The sequence below is a fragment of the Helianthus annuus genome, chromosome 15 (genome assembly GCF_002127325.2).
Source record: "Helianthus annuus cultivar XRQ/B chromosome 15, HanXRQr2.0-SUNRISE, whole genome shotgun sequence".
Taxonomy (NCBI): domain Eukaryota; kingdom Viridiplantae; phylum Streptophyta; class Magnoliopsida; order Asterales; family Asteraceae; genus Helianthus; species Helianthus annuus.
Genome location: NC_035447.2, coordinates 147,460,213 through 147,484,277, shown reverse-complemented (window position 1 = coordinate 147,484,277; position 24,065 = coordinate 147,460,213). Strand labels below are relative to the sequence as shown.

General features: G+C 35.9%; 1 protein-coding gene across 1 annotated transcript; it reads right to left on the bottom strand.

The window, feature by feature from the left end:
• Positions 1–19,297: 19,297 nt before the first annotated feature.
• On the bottom strand, positions 19,298–23,316 carry LOC110912657 (CASP-like protein 2A1). The gene is made up of 3 exons (XM_022157430.1): positions 23,038–23,316; positions 22,300–22,417; positions 19,298–19,736 (listed from the first exon to the last, which is right to left on the bottom strand). The coding sequence occupies exons 1-3, from the start codon at positions 23,244–23,246 to the stop codon at positions 19,464–19,466; spliced, it is 600 nt and encodes a 199-aa protein (XP_022013122.1). The 5' UTR covers positions 23,247–23,316; the 3' UTR covers positions 19,298–19,463.
• Positions 23,317–24,065: the final 749 nt, after the last annotated feature.

Sequence of the window (24,065 nt, the reverse complement as noted above, 5' to 3'; positions counted from 1 at the left end):
TTAAAACTTTAAACTCTGAACTTAATATTTGCTATGCTTATGAATAGTAAGTATTACTTTTGATATCAACTCAAGTATTCGGTATAATTGGTGGCTGGATCCTGGTCAGTCACGCCCTCGAAGCGAGTGTTATCCGCAGGTGGATTTTGGGGGTGTGACAGCTACCCCCAGTGACAACAAAAGAAAGTGGGAAGGGGATTCTAGCAAAGGTTCAGCAACAGTTCAGTCTCAGACTCAGCAGCAGAAGACTGACCACTACCAGAGTCCCAGTCAGCAGTTTTCTGGTAGTCGTGGGCAGAGAAGGTATCAAGGAAATCAACCAAAGTGCCACAACTGTAACAGGCACCACGGCGGCCAGTGCAACAAGGGTCGTTGCCAAAGGTGTCTCAAGATGGGCCACGAGGCCAAAGACTGTAGGAGCCCACGGCCTGCGAATCAGAACCAGCAACCGCAACTACCAGCTCCACAAAACCAGCAACAGCAGCAACAGCGAGGCAACAGGGGATGCTTTCAGTGTGGTGCTGAAGGCCATTTCAAGCGGGATTGTCCCAGATAAACCAGAATCGCAACAACAACAACAATCAGGGCAATGGTAACAACGGTGGGAACAATAATGGCAATGAAGCTAGGGGTCGAGCTTTCGTGCTAGGTCAGGGTGACGCAAGGAACGATCCTAACATGGTCATGGGTAAGTTTCTTCTCGACGAATTTTACGTTACTGTTTTGTTTGATTCGGGTGCGGATACAAGTTATATGTCTTTGAAAGTTAGCCAAATGTTAAAACGTACACCCACACTTCTAAACACCAAGCATGTTGTAGAATTAGCTAATGGTAAGAGTCTAGAGGCCATGCACATAGTTCAGGGTTGTAATCTTATCCTCGCGGGTCAGACTTTCTCCATCGATCTCATTCCCATAGTTTTGGGTAGTTTCGACATCGTCATTGGTATGGACTGGTTATCCCAACATCACGCAGAGATCTTGTGCAAAGAGAAGATTGTTCGTATCCCTCGTTCTGGTCAGGAACCTCTCGAAGTTCAAGGCGACAAGAGTGGTGCTGTGGTTGGCATCATCTCTTTCTTGAAGGCTCAGAAGTGTTTGCGTAAGGGCCACACTGCCATTCTGGCACTCGTTACTGACGCATCAATGAAGGAAAAGAAATTGGAAGACATTCCAATAGTTCGTGACTTTCCTCAGGTGTTCCCTGAAGATTTACCTGGTCTACCGCCTCATCGCCAGGTCGAGTTTCAAATCGAGCTAGCACCAGGAGCAGCACCGATAGCACGTGCACCGTATCGATTAGCTCCATCAGAGTTGGAAGAACTCTCCACGCAACTACAAGAGCTCTTGGATAAGGGCTTTATTCGACCTAGCTCTTCGCCTTGGGGAGCTCCAGTACTGTTTGTGAAGAAGAAGGATGGTACCTTCCATATGTGCATTGACTACCGTGAACTGAACAAGGTGACGGTGAAGAACCGTTATCCTCTTCCACGTATTGATGACTTATTCGACCAGTTGCAAGGGTCGAGCTACTACTCCAAGATAGACTTGAGGTCAGGTTACCATCAGCTGAGAGTCCGAGAGGAGGACGTCTCCAAGACAGCATTTAGAACTCGATACGGCCACTACGAGTTTCTTGTCATGCCGTTCGGGTTAACGAACGCGCCTGCCGTATTTATGGACCTTATGAACAGGGTGTGCAAACCCTACTTAGACAAGTTTGTGATTGTTTTCATCGACGACATACTGATCTACTCCAAGAGTCAGGAGGAACACGAGCAGCACTTACGACTTATCTTGGAACTTCTTCGAAAGGAACAACTGTACGCCAAGTTTTCAAAATGTGACTTCTGGCTTCGTGAAGTCCATTTTCTAGGCCATGTGGTAAACAAGGATGGGATCCATGTTGATCCATCCAAGGTGGATTCGATCAGGAACTGGCCTGTACCGCGTACACCAACGGAAATACGCCAATTCTTGGGTTTGGCGGGTTATTACAGAAGGTTTATCAAAGACTTCTCCAAGATCGCACAGCCACTTACACTACTGACACAGAAGGGTGTCACCTACCGCTGGGGTAATACTCAGGAAACTGCTTTTCAGCACTTAAAGAATAGACTTTGCAGTGCACCTATCCTCTCATTGCCAGAGGGCACGGACGACTTCGTGGTTTATTGTGATGCATCCATCCAGGGTCTTGGATGTGTGTTAATGCAGCGCGACAAGGTCATTGCTTACGCTTCGCGCCAACTCAAGGTTCATGAACGGAACTACACGGCGCACGACTTAGAGCTGGGAGCTGTTGTTTTCGCGCTTAAGATATGGCGACACTACCTGTACGGTACCAAGTGCACTATTTACACCGATCACAGGAGTCTCGAGCATATCTTCAAGCAGAAGGAATTGAACATGCATCAACGTCGATGGGTTGAACTACTGAACGATTACGAATGCGCCATCAAGTACCATCCAGGCAAAGCCAACGTTGTGGCTGACGCTCTCAGTCGAAAGGACACTCCACCTAGACGTGTGCGAGCACTACAGCTTACTATTCAATCCAGTCTTCCGGCACAGATATGAGATGCTCAGGCAGAAGCATTGAAACCAGAAAACGTTAGGGCTGAAGCCTTACGCGGCTCAAGGCAACGACTAGAACAGAAGGAAGACGGTGCCTATTACGTAACGGGGCGTATTTGGGTCCCACTATATGGCGGTTTACGAGAACTCGTGATGGATGAAGCACACAAGTCTCGCTACTCGGTACATCCAGGGTCGGATAAAATGTACCACGACATCAGAACTACTTATTGGTGGCCTAGCATGAAGGCCCACATCGCTACCTATGTCAGCAAGTGCCTGACCTGTGCAAGAGTCAAGGCAGAGTATCAGAAACCAGCGGGCTTACTTCAGCAAACAAAGATACCACAGTGGAAATGGGAGGAAATTTCCATGGATTTTGTTACAAGCCTACCTAGATCCCAGCGTGGGAACGATACTATTTGGGTGATCGTGGATCGACTCACCAAGTCTGCTCATTTCCTGGCAATCAAAGAAACGGACAAGTTTTCCACACTAGCAGACATATACTTGAAGGAAGTAGTCTCAAGGCACGGGGTGCCCACCTCTATTATTTCGGATCGGGATGCACGATTCACTTCAGAACTATGGCAAGCAATGCACAAAGCTTTTGGCTCACAACTAGACATGAGCACAGCATATCACCCTCAGACGGATGGACATTCTGAGCGCACGATTCAAACTCTAGAAGACATGCTTCGGGCGTGTGTTATTGATTTCGGCAACAGCTGGGAAAAGCATCTCCCTTTAGTGGAGTTTTCATATAATAACAGTTATCACACCAGCATCCAAGCCGCTCCATTTGAGGCATTGTACGGGCGTAAATGTCGGTCACCTCTCTGTTGGGCAGAGGTGGGGGATAGTCAGATCACTGGTCCAGAACTTATAGTGGACACCACGGAAAAGATTGCACAGATACGACAACGCATGGCGGCAGCTCGCGACCGTCAGAAAAGCTACGCGGATAAGGGTAGCAAACCATTGGAATTTCAGGTCGGGGACCGGGTTTACTCAAAGTCTCACCCTGGAAGGGTGTGGTTCGTTTTGGCAAACGGGGCAAGCTCAATCCGCGGTATGTCGGACCGTTCGAGATCATAGAAAGAATAGGCAAAGTAGCCTACAGACTAAACCTACCAGCTGAACTCGATGCAGTTCACAACGTTTTTCACGTGTCGAATCTGAAGAAGTGCCTGTCAGATGAGACCCTCATAGTTCCTCTGAAGGAACTCACTATCGACGAGCAGTTGCGATTCGTCGAGGAACCAGTTGAAATCATGGACCGGGATGTCAAGGTCCTCAAGAACAAGAGAATCCCTCTTGTTCGAGTTTGTTGGAACTCCCGTCGTGGCCCAGAGTTCACCTGGGAACGAGAAGATCAAATGAAAGAAAAGTACCCCCAATTGTTCGCGAACAGTACAACCACTACTGAGGCTGAAGCTACCACGGAATTTCGGGACGAAATTCCAGATCAACGGGGGGAGGATGTGACACCCCAGGAAAACCAGTGAACGATACAGCTTACCTAGCTTCCTCAGTGAGTGCGTACCAAATTTCAGGACAAAATTTCTTCTAAGTTGGGGATAATGTGACAACTCGTATTTCAAACCTACTTTTGTGTAACGTTAAGCGATTATGTGAACACTATTTGAATAACATGTTATACGTGTCTCGTGTGAAACTGTGAATGTATGTTTATATGTTGCATGACCCGATTGTACACAGCCCACTTGACTACATAACCCATTCGGCCCATATACATCCGACTCGAGACCTAGAGGGCAGCACGGTAAAGGGTCGGCCCACTCCCCTTGTTCGCAAACATAAACCCATTAGGGGGTTTTGATTCTCACAACTTAAAACATAAGGAAAGCACTCAAACCCTACACACACTCTCTCTCTCGTTTTCTTTGAAACCGACGGCAGACAAAACCCCATCGGAGCTCTTTATCTTCGAAACATCATCTCTCGGATCCTTGTATTTGATCGGTATGATACCTCGTTATTCATGAGCATGACTGTAGACTAATTGTGTGTGTAGTATTCATGATACCAGGTTATTATTGCATGATGATATAGGGTTTTTGTTAGCATGATTGACTATGTTGATAAATCCTTAGTATTCATGAAATCGGCTGCATGTATGATTGGCAATATGATAATTGGTCCGAATATATTCTTGTTAAACCGACTGTGATATTATGATTTCGGGTTAGGATGGCATGATTAGTCTAGAATCCGGTTACATGATAGTTAGATGTTGCGGTTATGTTTCGTATGATTATAATAATTAGTTGATGATGATAATATGAACATATTTGAAGATGATATGAAACTGTGAATATTGTTGATTGATCTGATTCGAAACTGCCTAACTTGTTAGCTGAAATTACGGAATGATTGTTACTAGTAATTAAGGGAATCTGTTACACTTTGTCTCGACCAGGGTTGCGAGTCGAGAACCCTTAGTCTCAACTCGAGACCACCATACCGACACAAAACAGCACAACTCGAGACCAGCATTGCGAGTCCTGTTGCGACTCGAGACCTGACTCGAGACCACCCAGTCTCGAGTGACATATGCACCAGCCGAGACCTCCTCTGTTGCGACTCGAGACCCCAAAACCAATACAACTCGAGATCGTTAGTCTCGACTCGAGACCGCGAACACTTGACACTTTTGGACCTTCACTATTACGAGCCCAATTGATTGGGCCGGATACTTGGATTTCGTTATCTACGTAACTGTTCCTGTTAATGCTCACACGTGAATTGCCATGATTAAACTTGTGTACAATACGTGTAGAACATACGTGCTATACTTGATTACAAACCTAACTTGTATGGTAACCATGGTAGGACGTGGTTGACCACCATATAGCTTAATTGAACTTTTCTGTGTATCTACCGAGCAAACCAAGGTGAGTTCACACAGCCAAGGCATGGGATTCCCGGGTTGGGAATTGGGTTGGAAGATTTGAATTGGATAATTACTCGTACTTACGCTATTGCTAGACTATATACCATCGTCCTCAGGTTAGTCAGGACACTTACGTAAAACCTACGTAAATTAGTATCTACCACTATCTCCCGGGTCGGGAGGACACTTACGTAAAACCTACGTAAACTCATACCTACTACTGTCTTCCGGGTCGGAAGGACACTTACGTAAACCCCACGCGTACCACTGTCCTTGGGGAAGGGCACTCACGTAAAACCTACGTGACCTTGTACGTATTCCTGTTCTCGGATTAAGAAGAACACATGGTTACAATAGTCTAGTAAGGATAAACATGGGAAACCCCCACTAGTAATAAATATAATCATGGGAAACCCCCACTAGTAGTACTTACATACATGGGAAGCCCCCACTAAATGAACATACGATTTGCTATTTTGAACTTACTTACTGTGAACTCGCTCAACTAGTTGTTGACTCTCTGCTGCATGCCTTGCAGGACCTTAGGTACTTATGGAGCTTGCACAGGGAGGAGCAGGTCGTTGTGGGACATGGATCGTGGATGCCATGTTAAACGTTTAAACAATTGAACTTACGACTTACATTGGGTTTACATACTTATGCTTCCGCTACTCAAATTATGTTTTGTTAAATACCAATTATATTGTGATGGGTTGTTTTGATTACTTTTAATATTTTAGTGGTATTCAATATGATTGGTGGCTTGATCCTGGTCATGTCACGCTCCCAAGCGGTAGTACTCCGCGTGTGGATTTTGGGGGTGTGACAATAACCAGCAGACACAAGCTCTGCTCTCATTCTTTTAAACTTCAATACCTCATCTGAATCCACTGTTTTGACTTTCTTCCAATTAGGTGGAGTTGGCTTTACCAGAGGATCATTGTTCATTTTTGTGATTCTGTCGATATGAGTTTTTCTCTTACGTGTGGAGATGATTTCTGGTGAAGGAGAATGTTTTGGTAGTGAAGATGAATGTATGGGAAATCTTTGTGACGTTGGAGATGGTTCGATTGTGGTTGGTGTAGTGAAAATGATCATGGCAGATGTTTGAGAAACTTCTGCTGAAACAGCTGGTGTCTCAGCAGCTGTTTGGTAAACATCTGCTGATACTTTTGTGTTCCCAGCATCTATTAACAAAATAGGTGATGATGGTGTGGAAGGTATTTTCTCCTTCTTTTGTGGTGGTTTTTTGGAGAAGGTTGGGATTTAGGTTGAGCAGGGGATACAATTTCTGTAGGATTAGCTTTTGAATCTGGTGGCAACTTTCTCAGTGAATCTTTCTCCCCCTTTTTGGCATCATTATCATCATCATCATCTTTCTCAAAGATTGATGTAGAGGTGGAGCCAGTAAGTTTCAATAGATGTTCCTTAATGTTCATAATGTCTGCTTGTGTGTCTTTATACCTGGCATCAACCAAATTTCAGATAAATTCCAAATTGAAATTGCGGTTACTTTCAGCTAAATTCCTCTGAGCTTGAAGGAGGGGTTGCATAGAATTCAAAAGCTTATTGGCAATTTCCTGTCTGGTAGGTTGACTTTTAAAAAGTTCTATCATCTGCTTAATCAATTCTTTCATTTCAGCAACATTTGTTTCAATAGTAGACACTCTAACCCTCAAATCCTTATAAGTTAATTCATCACCTACTTTAATAGGATCATCTGAATTCCCACCTGTAGTGGTTGTATTTGTTTTGATAATAGGAGAAGTCTCCATATCATCAGAAACAGATGCCTCTTTTTCTTCGTTCTGGGGACTTCCTAGTGAAGCAGAGATTACAGTTGGAACCTCATCAGTGGTTGCCTTCAAGGGAGTCTTAATGATGTAACCACTGTCCAACTGATCACCAATGGGTCAACAGTTGTAGTGGCTGCTCCACTTGAACTACCACCAAGAGTTTCGTAATACTCAACGGAGTTAACCTCCTCAACTGTTTGTAGGATAGGAGATTGAATTGGTTCAGACACAGTCATTTGTTGCGATCTACTCTCAGTAATGTGTGCATTAGAGGAACTATTTTCTTTCTGAAATTCAATTGCTTCAAACAGAGGTAATATTGTTGATGGAACTTGAGTCGAGGGTTGTAGTGTAGAAAGCGTGATTGCCCTGAGAGAGGGACTTTTAAACATACTTTCATATGAAAGCTCTACTTCATGTTGTGGTGTCCCTGTACTTACAACATGATCCTTTTGTGAGGATACATGAGGAGTTTGGATGGGTTGAGATCTTTCCAATAATTGTGAGGAAATAGCAGCAGTGGTTTCAAGTGACATTTGTGTTGTCACTGCATTAACCTCTGGGATCTCATCTTCCAGAGGAACCTTTTTATTTTGTGTGGTTTTGGTGGGCTTTTTGGATGTGACGGCTTTCTTTTTGCGTTTTCCTGGTGTGTATTTTACAACACCGGTTGTGGTGTCATGATCACCAGGAGCAGTTCGCTCAACAACAGAAGTTTAAGCAACTGATGCGGACGCATCTAAAACAGGCTCATCCCCTTTTGTTTCAGTTGTTGAAACTTTTGACTCTTTATCCATAAGTTTAGTAAAAGTTTTAGTTGTAAGACTATTTATTTGAAAAGCTACACCTTGTTCAAAATCTATTTGTGACACTTGTTTTCATAGGTAGCAGCTTAGAAGTCTTGGATACAACAGAAAAGCATTATTACGAACACCTTTTTTCAATTTTTTCACATTTTTCACATTATTCAACAAATCAGAAAACAGTGCTTGTGATAAATTGTAATCAGATTTTGTTAAAATAGCATAACCCAAATACTGAATGTTCAAAGGTATCTCATTAAATGCGGTGGTCTTGGCTGAGAGACAAGTTAAAAGAGTATGAAACAAAAATTTCATTGGCGGAGGGAAGTTTGGTTTGTAGATAGTAACTTCCTTTAATTGTGCATCATACCCTCTTTCAATGAACTCTGTATGAAGTTTAAGTTTTTCAAAGTTGTTCTTACCTCCCAAGTCGTCCAATGCAAATGTAGTGGAAATTGTAAAGTGAGAAATTCGTACCACACTTTCCCCGACCTTAGATGTGATGGCAACTGGATTATTATCTTCAGATTCTATTTCAGCATTAAACCAAAATTGTCGGAGTGTTTCTGTATGAACCGGAGCATCAGCAGTAAGAATTGATTTGTATTTTGATGACGTTAAAAGGTCAATTATTGAGTGATAGCTGGTATTTTTGCTGGTTTTCTTGAAGATAGGGAGGTAGTTGTGAGGGTTTTTGATATTCAGAGACATAATCGGAGAAGAAGGTGATTTGGGGATGAAACAGGGTTTAAGTGGGAGGGTTTTAATATGTTGGAAACTGTTTTTGAGAATTTTGAATTTGAGACGGCAGTGGTAGAACCTCGATTTAGGGATGAAACAACTTTTATATAGAGAGAAGAAGTGAATGCTGACGTGGCAGTAGTTACAAATATTTGATGGCTAAGATCTGTCCACGTCAGAACCTCTCTTGCGACAACCGATGACAGTTGTTTGGAAACCTCTGTTGGTCGTTGGGAACAGTGTGAGTCAAACAGTCATTAGATAAACAGAAGTTATGAGAACAGATGATAACTTTCAGCAGTTGTTTTATTTTTAGCTAACCTCTGTCCACGTTAGAACCTCTGTTGTCATAATGGATGACAGTCAGCAATATAGTAAATCAACAGTCATTAGAATAAACAGAAATTATGACAATAGACGGTACCCTTTAGCAGTGGATGTATTTTTAGGCAAGCAGAAGTTTCAAAAACAGTTGTTTTCAATCGGTGTAACTCAACAGTCGTAACTCTAACTTCTGTTATTAGGCCAACTACTGTTAGTATCAAATCCTCTGTTAAGCATTTTAATATTGAATATCATCTGTTGTTCGTTAACATCTGTTGACCCATAGCAGACCTTTGCATCTTCAGACATTTATTCATCAGCAGATGCTCTCTTTTGTCAGACTTTAGCTACAACACACCTTTTATAACAGCAAAATATACCGTAAATTCTTCCAAAAAACTGTTATTGATAAACAAAATTATATAATAATACTTATAGCAGACGTTATATAATAATACTTATTCATCATTAGCCCAACCACTGTTAGTATCAAATCCTCTATTAAGCATTTTAAGATTGAATATCATATGTTGTTCATTAACATCTGTTGACCCAGAGCAGACCTTTGCATCTTCAGACATTTATTCATCATCAGATGCTCTCTTTTGTCAGACTTTAACTACAACACACCTTTTATAACAACAAAATATACCGTAAATTCTTCCAAAAACTGTTATTGATAAACAAAATTATATAATAATACTTAGGAATGACTGAAATAATTAAAATGAAGATGCGACAACAAATATTAATACTATTAAAATTTATTCATTTAGTCAACAGTGGTAAATCAACAGTCGTTAGAATACACAGTTCTTTCATCATCAGCAGATGTTCTCTTTTACCAAACTTTAACTACAACAGACCTTTTACAACTCCAAATATTGACTCTCTATAATTTGCAGGAGCACAGATTCTTCAAAAAAAACTGATATCAATGATCAAATTCTAAACATTTGTTTTATCTTTGCACTCATCTGTTCACAATCAAACCAACCCTTGATACTATTAAACCTCTGTTGACTTACCAAACAGATGTTCAGACATAATTCAACATCAACATAATCCAAATCTTACTCAAACACTAAATAAGTAAAATTAAACACAACATAGATTCACAAAATTAAAATTTATTCATTTATTCATGACAATAAACTAAAAGTCCAATATTACATCACATACTGAACAACATTAAAGTTCACATCTAACAATAACAGCAAGAATTAAGAAACTTTAGATTCAACTCCATTGATTGCTGAACCTCTCGATGTATGTCCTTCAGCATCGCCATGAACTACACGTCTCTATCACCGCACTGTATATTACTGACAACACAAAGCTCACGAACGGAAGTTGAAGGCATCCGCATAAGATTTCTGGAAACCTACTCTCTAGTGAACAGACTAACTTGCAATCCATCAAAACATCTCTTCAGCTCCTGAAGAGTAGCCCTATCTTCATACATCTATTCCTCGATTTGCCTGATAAAACGCTTCTTTAAATCATTTGATTTTGCATTTGTGAATAACGCCATTTGAATAAACTATATTACTCGACTTTCCTGAAAGTATGGTATCTTCGTAGGAAGACGTGATGAAAAACAGGTGAAGTGACTATGAATTTATATACTGAAATTTGTAATTGTGAAAACGTGTAGATTTAATATAAACATATTAATGTATATAAATAAAAACAGCAGTCTTTTAATGCAAAAACATTTTCAAACCCCAACTTTTATGGGAAAACTGTAAAATTAAATACCAAGAAACCCAAGGGACAAAATTTCGAAGTTCAAAGAACAAAAGCAGATTATCACAATTAAAATTAACCTCTTCATTTACCATGTAGACGCGTTTTTTAACCTCTATAAAAGATCGATGATTAGTTTTGATTCAAAACATCAACAAATTGTCCTACAAATCACTTTCTGTCAAAAATTGTTCCAAATCAGAAAAACCAACAAAAAATCTACATGGCAAACTTCAGTTTCTACCACTGGTCAGACACCAGCAATGTTAAAACACAATTCTCGATGTGGTCACTCAAATAACAAAGAACAGATGAAGAACTAAACAGGAAAGTCGACATAATCAATGACACTAATTACAACAAAACCTGGAACAACATAGCATTGCTCGATGAAGTCCTCCACTCTCCTCTATCAGAGTTCCAGAAGAATGCAGAAGAGTTTCTGACACAACTTCTAAAACAGGATCAGAAAATCTGCAACATGCTAACTGACCTGAAATTCAAAAGAGAGCATGAAATCACATGGAGAAAGGCCAGAGTCTACGAAATCCTAGCACGTGTTAACTCTAGCGTGTAATACTTTATAAATATTTCATTAAATTTCTATTTTTCTATGTAGTAGTTCATTTTGATAATATCAACATGCATCTTAACATATTCTAAAATGTCAGTGTTAATAAAAACTCTCAACATCATCAACAGTTAATCAAAATAAGAAACAAACCTAAAATGCAAAGGTCTCCTCTCAACTGTTGCAGCACATCTGACTTTTCACAATACTGCACGAATCTATACTTTCTATAAAAGGATAAAATCTTACTGACGCAAGAAAACCTGACTTTCGATTTAACGAAATCGAACAATGCAACTCTCCCATCAAAGAAGGTAGCACATGCAACTTTTCACGATGTTGCAACAATGACACTGCAACATCGATATTGAAAGGTTGATGTGTGATGGGAAGCTTCATTGAAACGGCGATGTTGGAACAATGATACTGGAACGATAACATGTAAACAGAATCAACAAACATTCGAACAAAGAAGTGTAATCGGAGATTAGCGGCTGAATCACGAGAAAGATGCATTTGAGAGAGAGAGATACGCTCACAGATATGAGCGAGAGAGATTTGAATGTGGAGCCAGATAATTATATCTTATTTATAGGATTAGAATATATGGTTTAAATTTTGAATTTTCAATGTGGCATAAAACTAACCCTTTTTTCGTACTAATGTTGGAAAAAGTGTGTTTTTGTCTTCCTTTTGTATTTTCAGGATTAAATGAGCTTAAATGAACAAAAGAAGCAAAGAGGCAGCTAAATCTAACATAAATACAAGAAAAGGAAAAAACGTTGCATGCCCGACCCCCCGACAGCATCTTCCCAAGCAAAAACAAGAAAACAGAAGGCTGAACACGGCCCATGCTCAATGAGCACGGGGGTGTGCCCAAGTGTCTGCAGAAAATACAAAGTTGTAGAAGCTTCTATCACCCACCACGGGGGCGTGCCCAGCGGACACGGGGCCGTGGTTAACTCTAAGATTCGCAGAATCTGAGGAAATCTTGATAGTACAGATACGCTTCTGCACATGGGGTCGTGCCCAGCGGACACGGGGGCGTGGTCAACTAATGCAGACAAACTGCAGTTAATGAAGAAAGAGAAGATAGGTGGACACGGGGCCGTGCCAGAGCTTCTGTGCAGGCTATAAATAGGGGTGCTTGGCTCATTTGCAAACCATCCCTTGGCACACCACCTCTCTCACACTTCACCCACCCACCACCACCATCACAACACCATCATCCACCACCATCATCCATCATCCATCATAGAGTGTGTGAGTAGTCTCGGGATTCAAGATTGATCGTAAGAGTTCTTGACAATCAAAGACCATGTTTGCCTAAGTCTCTTACATCACTTGGTGAAGACAAGTGTCTAGTGTAATACTTTTTATTTTTAATCTTTTCGCACTTTTTATTTGATTATGTATTAATGACTTTAATAACTAGTTTTTTATGTTGAAGGTGAATCTTCCTTATCATTTGTCTGTGGTGTCTTGGCATTATTTTACTGTCTATATAAAATAAAAGATTTTCACCATTCATATCTCCACGGTCTATATGGAGATATGTTGGCTACCTGGTCGGGGGTTAAGGGAATGGTTTGGTAAGAATCTTGCCTTGTTCAGTGTATAGATCCTGCAAGGACCTGGGTCAAATTTAGTAGGACCTCCTTCAATACCCACTGGTATTGGATGGCGGGGGTCCAAAATCTTTGATCCCCTCATATGTAAGCTACTATTAAAACTTTAACCAGGCTACTTAGGACTGTATCCCTGCTGACTCAGACTACTTAGCCGAGGGTAACGTCACCTTCAAAAGAGGGGCCTAGCACATTACGCATTAATAACTTAATTAATTATCTTTCAATAATCCAAACCTTTAGGATTGTATCCTTGCTGACTCAAACTACTGGGTTGAGGGTAACGTCACCTTCAAAAGAGGGGCCTACTACAATAACTAAGATAATCTCTTAAAAAGTGCAAAAGTGCGGAAATAATCAAAGGTTACACTACACACGAGTCGGATCCAAGTGATTCATCTTGTCTATCTGTTTTTATTTTATTTTATTTTTCAGCATTTTTAGTTTTTACTTTCTAGTTTAACATCCTTTTCTAAACTTTTGATTTGATTAGACGTTGAGGATAAACCGGTATTAAAAGTTCTTGTGTCCTTGGACGACCTCGGTATCTTACCAACACTATACTACGCTCACGATGGGTGCACTTGCCCGTATGTTTGTTTAGTGTTAGTAAATATCGTGTTTTATAAATTTAAAACTTGGCTAAAAAGTGTTAAAAGGCTTAAAATATACATTAAAAACTATACGACACTTCACACGCATCATGGAGCCAGAATTTTGAATCTCGATAGATGTTTATTGGGAACTGATGTTTGATTATAAAATTTTAAGGGCAGATGTTTAAACAAAATTTTAAATGATATTTTATATTAGGTTTTATGTGGGCAGACCTTTGCTCAACAGACCTTTGGATTTTGAATGTGGGTCAGCTTTGAATTTTAAAGTCTTTTAATATTAAGATTTATGATGTAATAATGGCATAAGAAAAACCTTGTTGGACAGCCTCTCCTGCTGACACATCAGTTTTTCTTATGTCATTGGGATTTCTCCTTTTATAGAAAGTATAGATAGATCATTTGTAGTGATGTTTGATATACTTTTGTTGATTATATGAAATTTAATCTGATTACTTTTTTTTATCTAACTCGACCCGATCCGTTATGGCCCAGAAAAATTTATTGTATACGATAGACGCCCCCATAAAAATATTCTTAAATATTCTTGGATCTGCCACTGGTCACGCCGGATCTACTTGATTTATAAATATACCGAGCCCGAATTCGACCACATAACACAAATGTGCATGAAGTAACTTTTACTAGGCTGGACTCTGGAGTAGTGGAGTGATGAATAGATGCCTGACGTTAGTAGTGACGGATCTAGGATTCCGACCAAGGGGTAACGTTTTATAAATAAGCCGTAACGAAATTGAAAAAACGTCAAATTTTTCCAAAATTTACACTAATTTTTCTAAACTTTTTCCGACCAAGGGGTAGCGGACGCCACCCCTTAATAAGCTATAGGTCCGCCCCTGGACGTTAGGTAAAACCCAAGATTTATCTCCATAATAAATCCATCAATCTAGTTGTATATCAATCTAATTGTATAGTATGATATGATATGATTTTAGTAATGCTACTCATTATTAATCATCTTCGTATTGTATTTCTTTTGCTTCATTGAATGCAGGTGGTCCTAGAATTTCTCATATATGTGGTTCATGATTAACGTCGGTAGTTTAAATTTTCATATTATTATATCTATACTATATTATAATGTATGAGGAAATGGTATTTTAAGATACTCAAAAAATAAGAACTTTTCCCTTACTTTATTTATAGAAAGACCCCTAAAATGAGGGTAGTTTAGTCTTTTAAACACTATTTATTTTTTAGCCCTAAACTTATTACACTTAAATCCCTAAGGTTTTAACAAAATTGTAGATAATTAGTTACAATTCACCAATTTACAACAAACTTATAATTTTTTTACGTATTCTTGACATATCTTATAAACTATACTGTTTAAAAAAAATCCAAAGATTGCATAACGATCTACACATTTTTGTCAACGTTTTGGTAGTTTTCTCGTTCAATATCGACGCACGGATTAAAAGGTACAAGTCGATAATGCTTTAATGTACAAGTAATTAATACTTGTGATCTAATGCGCCTAATCTACAAAGATGGGCTCTATCTATGCAAACAAAAACAAAAAGAATTAAAAGTACCGTAACATAAAATGAAGATATTATGTGTCACATTTTATTTTATTAAAATTCCTTAATATTTGTACTTAGATATATCTTATAAAAACTTAAACTAACTACAACAAACTTCCTAAATAAAGGGGTGTCAAATCTAAAATTAAACCTTAATGCACTTCTATAGTTACTACTATAAATACATAGCAAGACACCCCTATATCTATTGCTAAACAAAATTAAAAAAATGGATCCAGTTCTAAATTCAATTGTTGCGAAAAACCAAGCATGCGAGATTCAAAATTCTAAGGTCAGTTCTGTTATATCGCAGCAGTGAATAATTGTTTTCTTTTATTTACTTTTATCTGAATGTTAACTTATTTGATTTTTCAGATTCAGATGCATGATGAACATGCCAATTTAAACAACCCATTTATCGAACAAGCTTCTAAGGTATTGATTTTGCTGGTTTTTAAGTATTATTTTTGCGTATATCTTTCATATTAACATGTTCGTTATGTTATTATATGTGTGTTTTATTGCAGGATGATGGTGATAAAAGTGTTGATGTTATTTCTTATGGTGCAATGTTTAGTCCATACAAGTTTAATTTTTAATGTGAATTTAGTGAAGAGGTAATTTTAAGGTTTATTTAATCTTTTTTTAACTTTTGTATTCAATTTTTGTCCTTTTTAAGGATCGAAAGTTTGAGACTCAAAGGAAATGATCCAAGAGACTTTCTGAATGGAAATGGAGTGAGGTTATTAATTTAGACGATTCTGAGGACAATGACAAAGAAGAGGAATTAGAAGATACTGCCGATTCAAGCACAAATCAGAAAACCCGATTAAAAATACCTCGAGTGTCAATTCAGAAGTGGAACAAATTTCATGCAGTCTAATATGAAATCTATCAAGTGTTCTTATGTTTTTTTTTTTCATTTTCAACTGCTATGTTTGATCTAGACGTATGAATAAAGTTTATTTTATATTTGAACTTTATTTTTGGTGTTAATTTAATGCAGTTATTGACCATATTAATAAAGTTCAAAATAAAGTTAGTATCCTAAATTTACAAGTCAACTAAACTTATATAAGTTAATATCCTAAAGTTTAAATAAATAGATATTGCAGTTAGATATAGTCAAGCTGAAATTATATAATATTGCAGTTATTGTTGGATATTAATTTAATAATTTGTATATTTTAACTAAAAAATAATAAAGTAATAAACTTTAAAGCTAAACTAAAAAAACTGAATTTAGTATGATATAAAGTTAATAAAGATATAAACTCTTAACATCCTATTTTTTACAAAAACTGTTTTTAAAATTTTATAAAAATAAAATTTTATATATATATAAAAACGAAATTTAACAATTAAAGTTAAAGGTGTAAAACGTACTTACCAGTCAACTATTATTTTTCGTTTTTATAAAAACAAAAAAATTAAACTTAAAGTTTATTGGATGAGTACCATGTGGATATTTAAAAAAAGTTATGAACTTTAAAGAATAAAATTATAAACCTTATCATCTAACCAACAAAATAAACTTAGTTTACAACTATAACAACTTATCTTTTATTTTTTTGTCATTTGATTATCATCTTTTTTTTAAACGAAACTTTACATGTGTAAAATAATTTTTTACTTTATTTATAAACAAAACATTTTGTTTTTATAAAAAAATAATTCTTCTATGAACATTGTTTGTAACAAGTAATATAAATAAAATACTCTATAAATTTACAATCTTTACTAGATAAATACTAAATTGTGTTGCAAATTTTTAGGAATTATAAGTTCAACTTTATTTTTCTAGATAATATTAGTCAGTTTCAAAATAATTCTTTACCAACTTGAGTAGATACATAGTAGACTGTGTTGCATATTTTTAGGGATTATAAGTTAAAAGTAGACTCATATAGATAAGATTAGTTAGAAACTACAAATCTGAACTTAGTAAGATATAAAGTTAATAAAGATATAAACTCTTAACATCCTATTTTTTTTTATAAAAACAATTCTTGAAATTTTATAAAAATATAAATTTTTTATATCTGTAAAAAATCGAAATTTAACAATTTAAGTTAAAGCTCTAAAACATACTTACAAGTCAAATACTATTTTTTATTTTTATAAAAACAAAATTTTAAACTTAAAGTTTATTGGGTGAGTACTATGTGGATATTTAATAAAAGTTATGAACTTTAAAAAATAAAATTATACTTTATAATTTAACCAATAAAATAAACATACTTTACAATTATAACAACTTATTTTCTATTTTTTGTCTTTTGATTATTAATTTTTATAAAAACAATATTTTTTTGTTTTTTGATTATTACTTTTTATAAAAAAAAACATACATATGTAGCACTAATGACCTATATCCACCACAATAATGTTATCATAAATATTATACGAATAAAATAACTACCAGAAACGAGTGCCGCAATCCAAAGTGTCACCCCCACTGCATCACGCGGGCACCCAACTAGTTTCTAATAATTAGATAAAGAGATGACTGGTGAATTAGGTGCGACTCTTTAATGAAAAGTTGATTACATAGTAAACACACATGGACATGATTTTTGATTTATCTAATTAAATAGACGAACACAAAAAATACTTATTATTTAGGTTTGTAGACGAACATAAAAAATACTTATTATTTAGGTTTATGTTCTTTGTGGAATTGTGGTTAACCATCATATATGTTCGTCTAGTGGTAAATATTATTAAAAGGTGGTTTAAAGGGCCATAGTTCCTTAAGTGAGGACAGCCAACCTTTTTTTTTTTTAATGGCAAATTTTTTTTATTGCTGTCGTCTGTAGGACTTGAACCCAAAATCTTTCTCTCACAAGATGTTTAAAGGCTTTGTCTTTACTAGTGAACCACCACCCCATTGGTGTGAGTAGAGCCACCTAACATGGAGATTCATTGCAATGCCATCTTGGCTCATATGCCGAAAAGATGTCCTACTTAATATCGGCCTCACAATGCATGCAATTATTGAAGTGATAGATATGCATACAATGCCTACTTTGACCGATATGTTTCGGGATGATTCCGTTCTAGGTGGTGGAACTAATATGTTTGTTTGTTCCTCTATTCGGAATGGTTTTTTTAATGTCCAACATACTCAATCTCGAGCATTTTAGGAGTACTCATTAAACAAACGGAGTATTTCGAGAGTAACCCGAGTCCACCACCAATTACGGGGATGGTCAAGTGTTTACCCACTGCCGGTTTCGCACGGAATTTTCCTAACAGATTACCGTCACAGCATACACTGGTTTTTTGCTCGTAGTGTTAAATTTTATCAAAAACTTTTGAAAAAAATAAATATTGCACTTTTAAAGCTCGGCCCCTGCTGAGGATTTTAAAAATCCAGTCCCCGCCGAGTTTTCGTTCAAGATCTGTCAGCAAAAGCACGTGATAACCCAACAATAAAAAGGGAAATTGAGTTTTACACATTCGTCGATTATTGTGTCAACTGATCTCTGGTTTCCATCTAAACATTAAATATTCTTTTTTAACCAAACACCACCCCCCCCCCCCCCCCCAAAAAAAAAAAAAAAAAAGAAATATAAATATTTTAAACCTCGTTGGTGTTGAGTTTGTAATTTTCATACATGATAGTCTTTCTCATAACCGGCCGGATTTCCCAGAGAATGTCATTGACATATTACCGGAGGTTGGTGCCTTCAAAGACGCAAAACCATAGAGCTTACTGTCGTTGGTGTAAACCTTATTTTTCTTCGTTCGGTCAACTCTTGAATAAAATTTTTGGTCCAATGAAAATTGTGACACAACTAACAAAATTCTTGGTCCAATGATGTTGTAATTAATCTTGACTTTATTTTAGTTTTATTATTTTGGTTTGTTTTATTCAGTTATAGCCATAGTTTTTATTAAATAGATGTGCAGCTTTTCATATTTCCTACTGATTTTTACTTACACCTTATTTGTCTTCGTATTTGAGAGTTATTTAACCTCACATATATTACAAACATTCGTGTGTGTTGTATGTAATCAAAGGGGCTGAACCAACAAATGAAAATCTTGACAACTAAATGCTATAAGTTCATATAATATAAAGATTATAAGTTACAACCAAGAGACTACACATGATAACCGAAGAACATTGATAAACATACAATATTATCTTTTTTTACCATCTTATTCTTGTTCTTCAAGAGTCAACCATCTTAATTCCCAAAGTCAACGATCTCAATCCCCTTGTTACGATACTCAACAGGTGCGTCATACTTACTAAACAACCTATATGATGAAATTAACGATAGTATAATGTAGCAGACCACCACCAGAAACGTGATGATGATCGACGTTGTTGCTTGTTTACAGAACCTACCGTAGGTCCCACACGCTTCACTCCATGTCACTGCCACGTCACCTTTATACGTCAGAAACGCCACCTCCGTAGCCACAGCACCCGCGGCCAATATCAGGTATGTTAAAACCTGTAACAACTTTTAATGAGACTTATGCATAAATGATTACTAAACGGGTCGGATCATGCTACTTTGTAAACGGGTTGGATCGGCAGACCTTTTGCATATTTTTAAATTGGAAATAACTATTAGACTAATATTAACCTAATCTTTTAGTTCTCTGAATTAGAATATTTTAAAAGGTTTATAAACACTTCAATAAATATATAAATACACACATAAATTAGTAATAAAAATAACTATGTTCAATGTGAAGCTAGTCCATTTGATAGAGGCTTATGTCTCTTAAAAGGGAGATTTTAGTTTTAAACCTAGATAAATATGTACTTTAGATTAATTGGTGTAATTTATTTTAGAAGTAACATTTGCCATAAAAAAATAAATAAATAATAGCTATTGGTTTAAATTAGCCGGGCTGACTAAAAATTGATTTCATAAAAATTTAAATTGAGTCGAATTTATATGTAATAAATGGTGAGAATGCATTTAATAAGCTACTTGAAACCGGTTTCACACGAGCCAAACACGTTTCATATTTATATAATTATAAGATTTTTATTTTTATAATAAATATATATGTGCATAATAATGAAGAACACTAAAAAAAGTGGGGAATCGGAGAACAATGCATTTAACATGTTAAATAAATCACAAAAATTCAATTTAACATGTTAAAGATATTTTTTTGAGCCTTTGTATTTACATATACAAGTTTTTTTTTTAATAAAAAAAATTCAAAAACTAAAAAATAATATAGAATGCTTAAAAACAATATAAAAGGTAGAAATCTATTTTTACAAAAATACTTTTTTATTGAAATAGATTTTACACGTCACGTCTTTATATGCAAAAGCTCTAAAAATAATTTGAAAAGAAATTACTTTTTAGCATCTTACATTGAATTTTTATATATATATATATATAACATGTTATATGCACTATTTATGGTTTCACACCTTTTTTTGTGCTTCCTATTGAACCTTATACCATACACACATGTACATGTACATGTATATATATATATATATATATATATATATATATATATATATATATATATATATATATATATATATATATATATATATATATATATATATATATATAGTGAAGAGTTCAAATGAGAAGAATTTTTTTATTAGAATAAAAACGAAGAAATTTCAACAAATAAGAATCATTCATTTTACTTCATTTAATTTTTATATTTAATATTAGTGTAGGAGTATATTGGTAAAGTTAGATAGATCATTAATCGGTAGTCTTTCTTTTTAATAGCTACCTACATTAAATTTATAAATTATTTTAAAAAAAAAAATTTTTTGAAAGAAGAAAAAAAAAATAATTGAAAGTGTTGAATAAATTACGAGGTGTGTAAGATGAATTATGACTCAGTGTAGGATAAAATTTAGTATGTATAGGGTAAATTTCAAAACGTGTAGGATAAATTTTGATGTGTGTAGGCTAATATTTTAATGTGTGGGATCATAATATTTATGACTAATTAATTACTCAAAGATAAAAATAAATAAGATAAAAGATAAAGTATTTAATGTTTTATAATTGTACCCTTTGAATTTTTTTTTTCTCGATATATCTAACTTATAATAAAAGACTACAAATAATGTCACGTGGCATTATCTCTTTCAATCTAATAAATTTTATTTATATTTGTTTAATAAATTTCTTTTAATATTAATATTAATTAATAACTAATATATAAATATTTCTTATTTTTATCCTTATCTTTATCTTTATCTAAAATTAATAAATAAGTTTAATTTTACAATTTAGACCCTTTGTCTTTTTACTTTTAACCCAAAGTTTTTCATCTTTTGCAATTTAATACCAACTCTTTTTTATTTTCAATTTTGGTCCACCATACTTTTCATCTTTTCCAAGTTTTTCGTTTCGTTCTAAATTTTGTGAGTTAACGCACCGCAACGTGCGTGTGGGGTTCAACATTTTTACATATATTTTTCCCGTTTGACTGACCCGTCGCGTCACATCTATTTTTCTGTGTTTGGCAAGTTCGTCCAACACGCTAGTCCTGGATGAACTTAGTTATTTTTTTCTATGTTTTACGTTTCGGCTTAATTTCTCAGCTACGAGCGTGCGTGATTCAAAGATTTTACGTTTGCTTTTCGTTCGGCGTTATTTTTCCCCGTTTTTATTTATTTTGTTTTTACGAGCTTTTCCTGTGTTGGTGATCGCTGACAATGGTATAGTATTACTACTACTTAACACACTTTATGACAGTAGCTGTAACGCAGGGGCTTAATACTAGTATATAATAAGTAAATATAAAGTTAAAAATAAATCAGCCGAACCTCAGCAAAGCTCAAACTTAAAAAATCCATATAACTAACCAAGCTTCAGTTCTAGAAATAAAATTCGAGTTTGAGTTCTCATAACTTATACGAGCTTAGCTTGAGTTTATGCGAACTCGAACCATGATTATAACGAAAAGCAACTTTTAATAATCTATAAGGTAATGAATATTTTTTCTTAATAATAAACTATTACATGTTTTTTTTTAAAGAAATTAAAGATGATTTGAGAGTTGAAAATTAACCTGGTCAAGGAGGAAAAAGGTCCAGGCTCGTGACATGGTTATAGGGCGAGGTACTGCCGTGAAAGCAGCCGATAGCAGCGAATAACCAGCCAATATACCATTAGCATGCACCAAAAACCTGCATAATTGCATAAATATTTAAAATTCAGGTGAGAAAGGTTTCATGGCACACAGTTCAAAAAAAAAACCCCAAAAATAATCTATAATAATTAAGTTATTATTTAACTATTTTTTAATCATGGTTAATCATTTTAGTAATGAACATGTTAATTTTAGATATAAGAGGACTCGGGGCACCACGTTAAACTTTTCTATAACGCGTTATGGGATAAGCATTTCCCACCGCCACACTTTGTATAACGAGTGATGACTTGTGGAATTGTTTAACGCGTGGAAAAATTAACAGCGTGATGGTTTATTTTTGTGAGGGTATTTGTTGGTTGGGGGGAAATTGTTGGGTGTGGTGGTGAGTGATGACCACCCCCACTAAAAATGGTTGTGAGTGATGGAAAAATGGTCAATGACATGGCGAAACTTGATTGGTGCTTGTGAGTGATAAATTCTATCACTAGTGATTCCACCCCTAGTCCCCTAATAGATTAGTTTAAGTTTTTAAAACAATTAACTCACACCCTATAAACCTATTTCTAAATCCACACGAATATATACTTCAACTCCCGACCACTTAAGAAGGAACACCTTTACTACATAACTCTTAACACTGCTACGCCAAAGTACCTGAAAGCGGTGATGTTGGAGTAGGATAAAGAACCATATTCATTAGTTTCCGAATCCTTAATCATGACGGCTAGCGCGGCCACACACAGCCCCACCGGGAAAAGTCTCAGCAGCGTCTCCGCGGTGCGGATGCCGGAGCTTGCATCCTCCTCTTGGCATGGTCCAGTTTCATAGGTTCTTGTAACCACAGCGTTGGTCTTGTCGGCCATTGTTGACCACAAAGATTGTGTATGGAAATTGAGATTGTGATTGTGAGAGCTGGTTTGTGTTGCTTCATTAGCATATAATTTATATACATAATAAATGGTGGGAGGAAATTTTAGGTGAAGTTAGTTGATGTTACATTTAATGCCTTCATTAAAATGAGGGTGTTGTTCCCCATGTACACCATATCATATATGGTCATGGATAACCCTCTAGTCACTATTTATGCATATTGCAATTTAGTTATATAGCATTGTTACAATTACATGATTAGGGTATTTAGTCGGGTCGGGTCAGGTTGATCGAATGTGATCGGATGAGTTAGGTAACAACAGTTGGATAGGATCGGGTAAAGATGATATTTAGGTACGAGTAAACATCTAATGATTGCACGGGTTAACAAAAAAAATGTACTTAATATATGATGTAAGATATTGGATTTTAAATTTTAAATGAAAAATCTGATGTTTAATTCTCTTATGTGTATATATGATTTATCACATTAACAAGACAATGTATTGGATTGTATAATTACATCGTTAGTTCTTGTGTTTTTGTCAAAATAACACTATTGGGCACTAACGGTTTTTTTTTTTTTTTTTTTTTTTTGCAATATTGAGTTTTATAGTTTATTTTTCTAATAATGTTAGGTATTATGGCAAATTTTAATTACAAACTGACAATAAAGCAACGTAGTTTTGTCAATATAGTATATTTTTAAGAGTTAAAAAAATTATAAAATTTTATTTTTAGTTTCCCTCTTACAGTGTACAAAATAACCTAAGTATTATTTATGATACTCCAGCTCTGTTGAATTTACTTTG

Coding starts and splice junctions, on each gene's coding strand:
- LOC110912657 (XM_022157430.1), bottom strand. CDS start 23,246: ATGGCCGACAAGACCAACGCTGTGGTTACAAGAACCTATGAAACTGGA. Junction 22,418..23,037: donor TCCAACATCACCGCTTTCAG/GTACTTTGGCGT, acceptor GCAATTATGCAG/GTTTTTGGTGCATGCTAATG. Junction 19,737..22,299: donor CCTTTTTCCTCCTTGACCAG/GTTAATTTTCAA, acceptor AAGTTGTTACAG/GTTTTAACATACCTGATATT.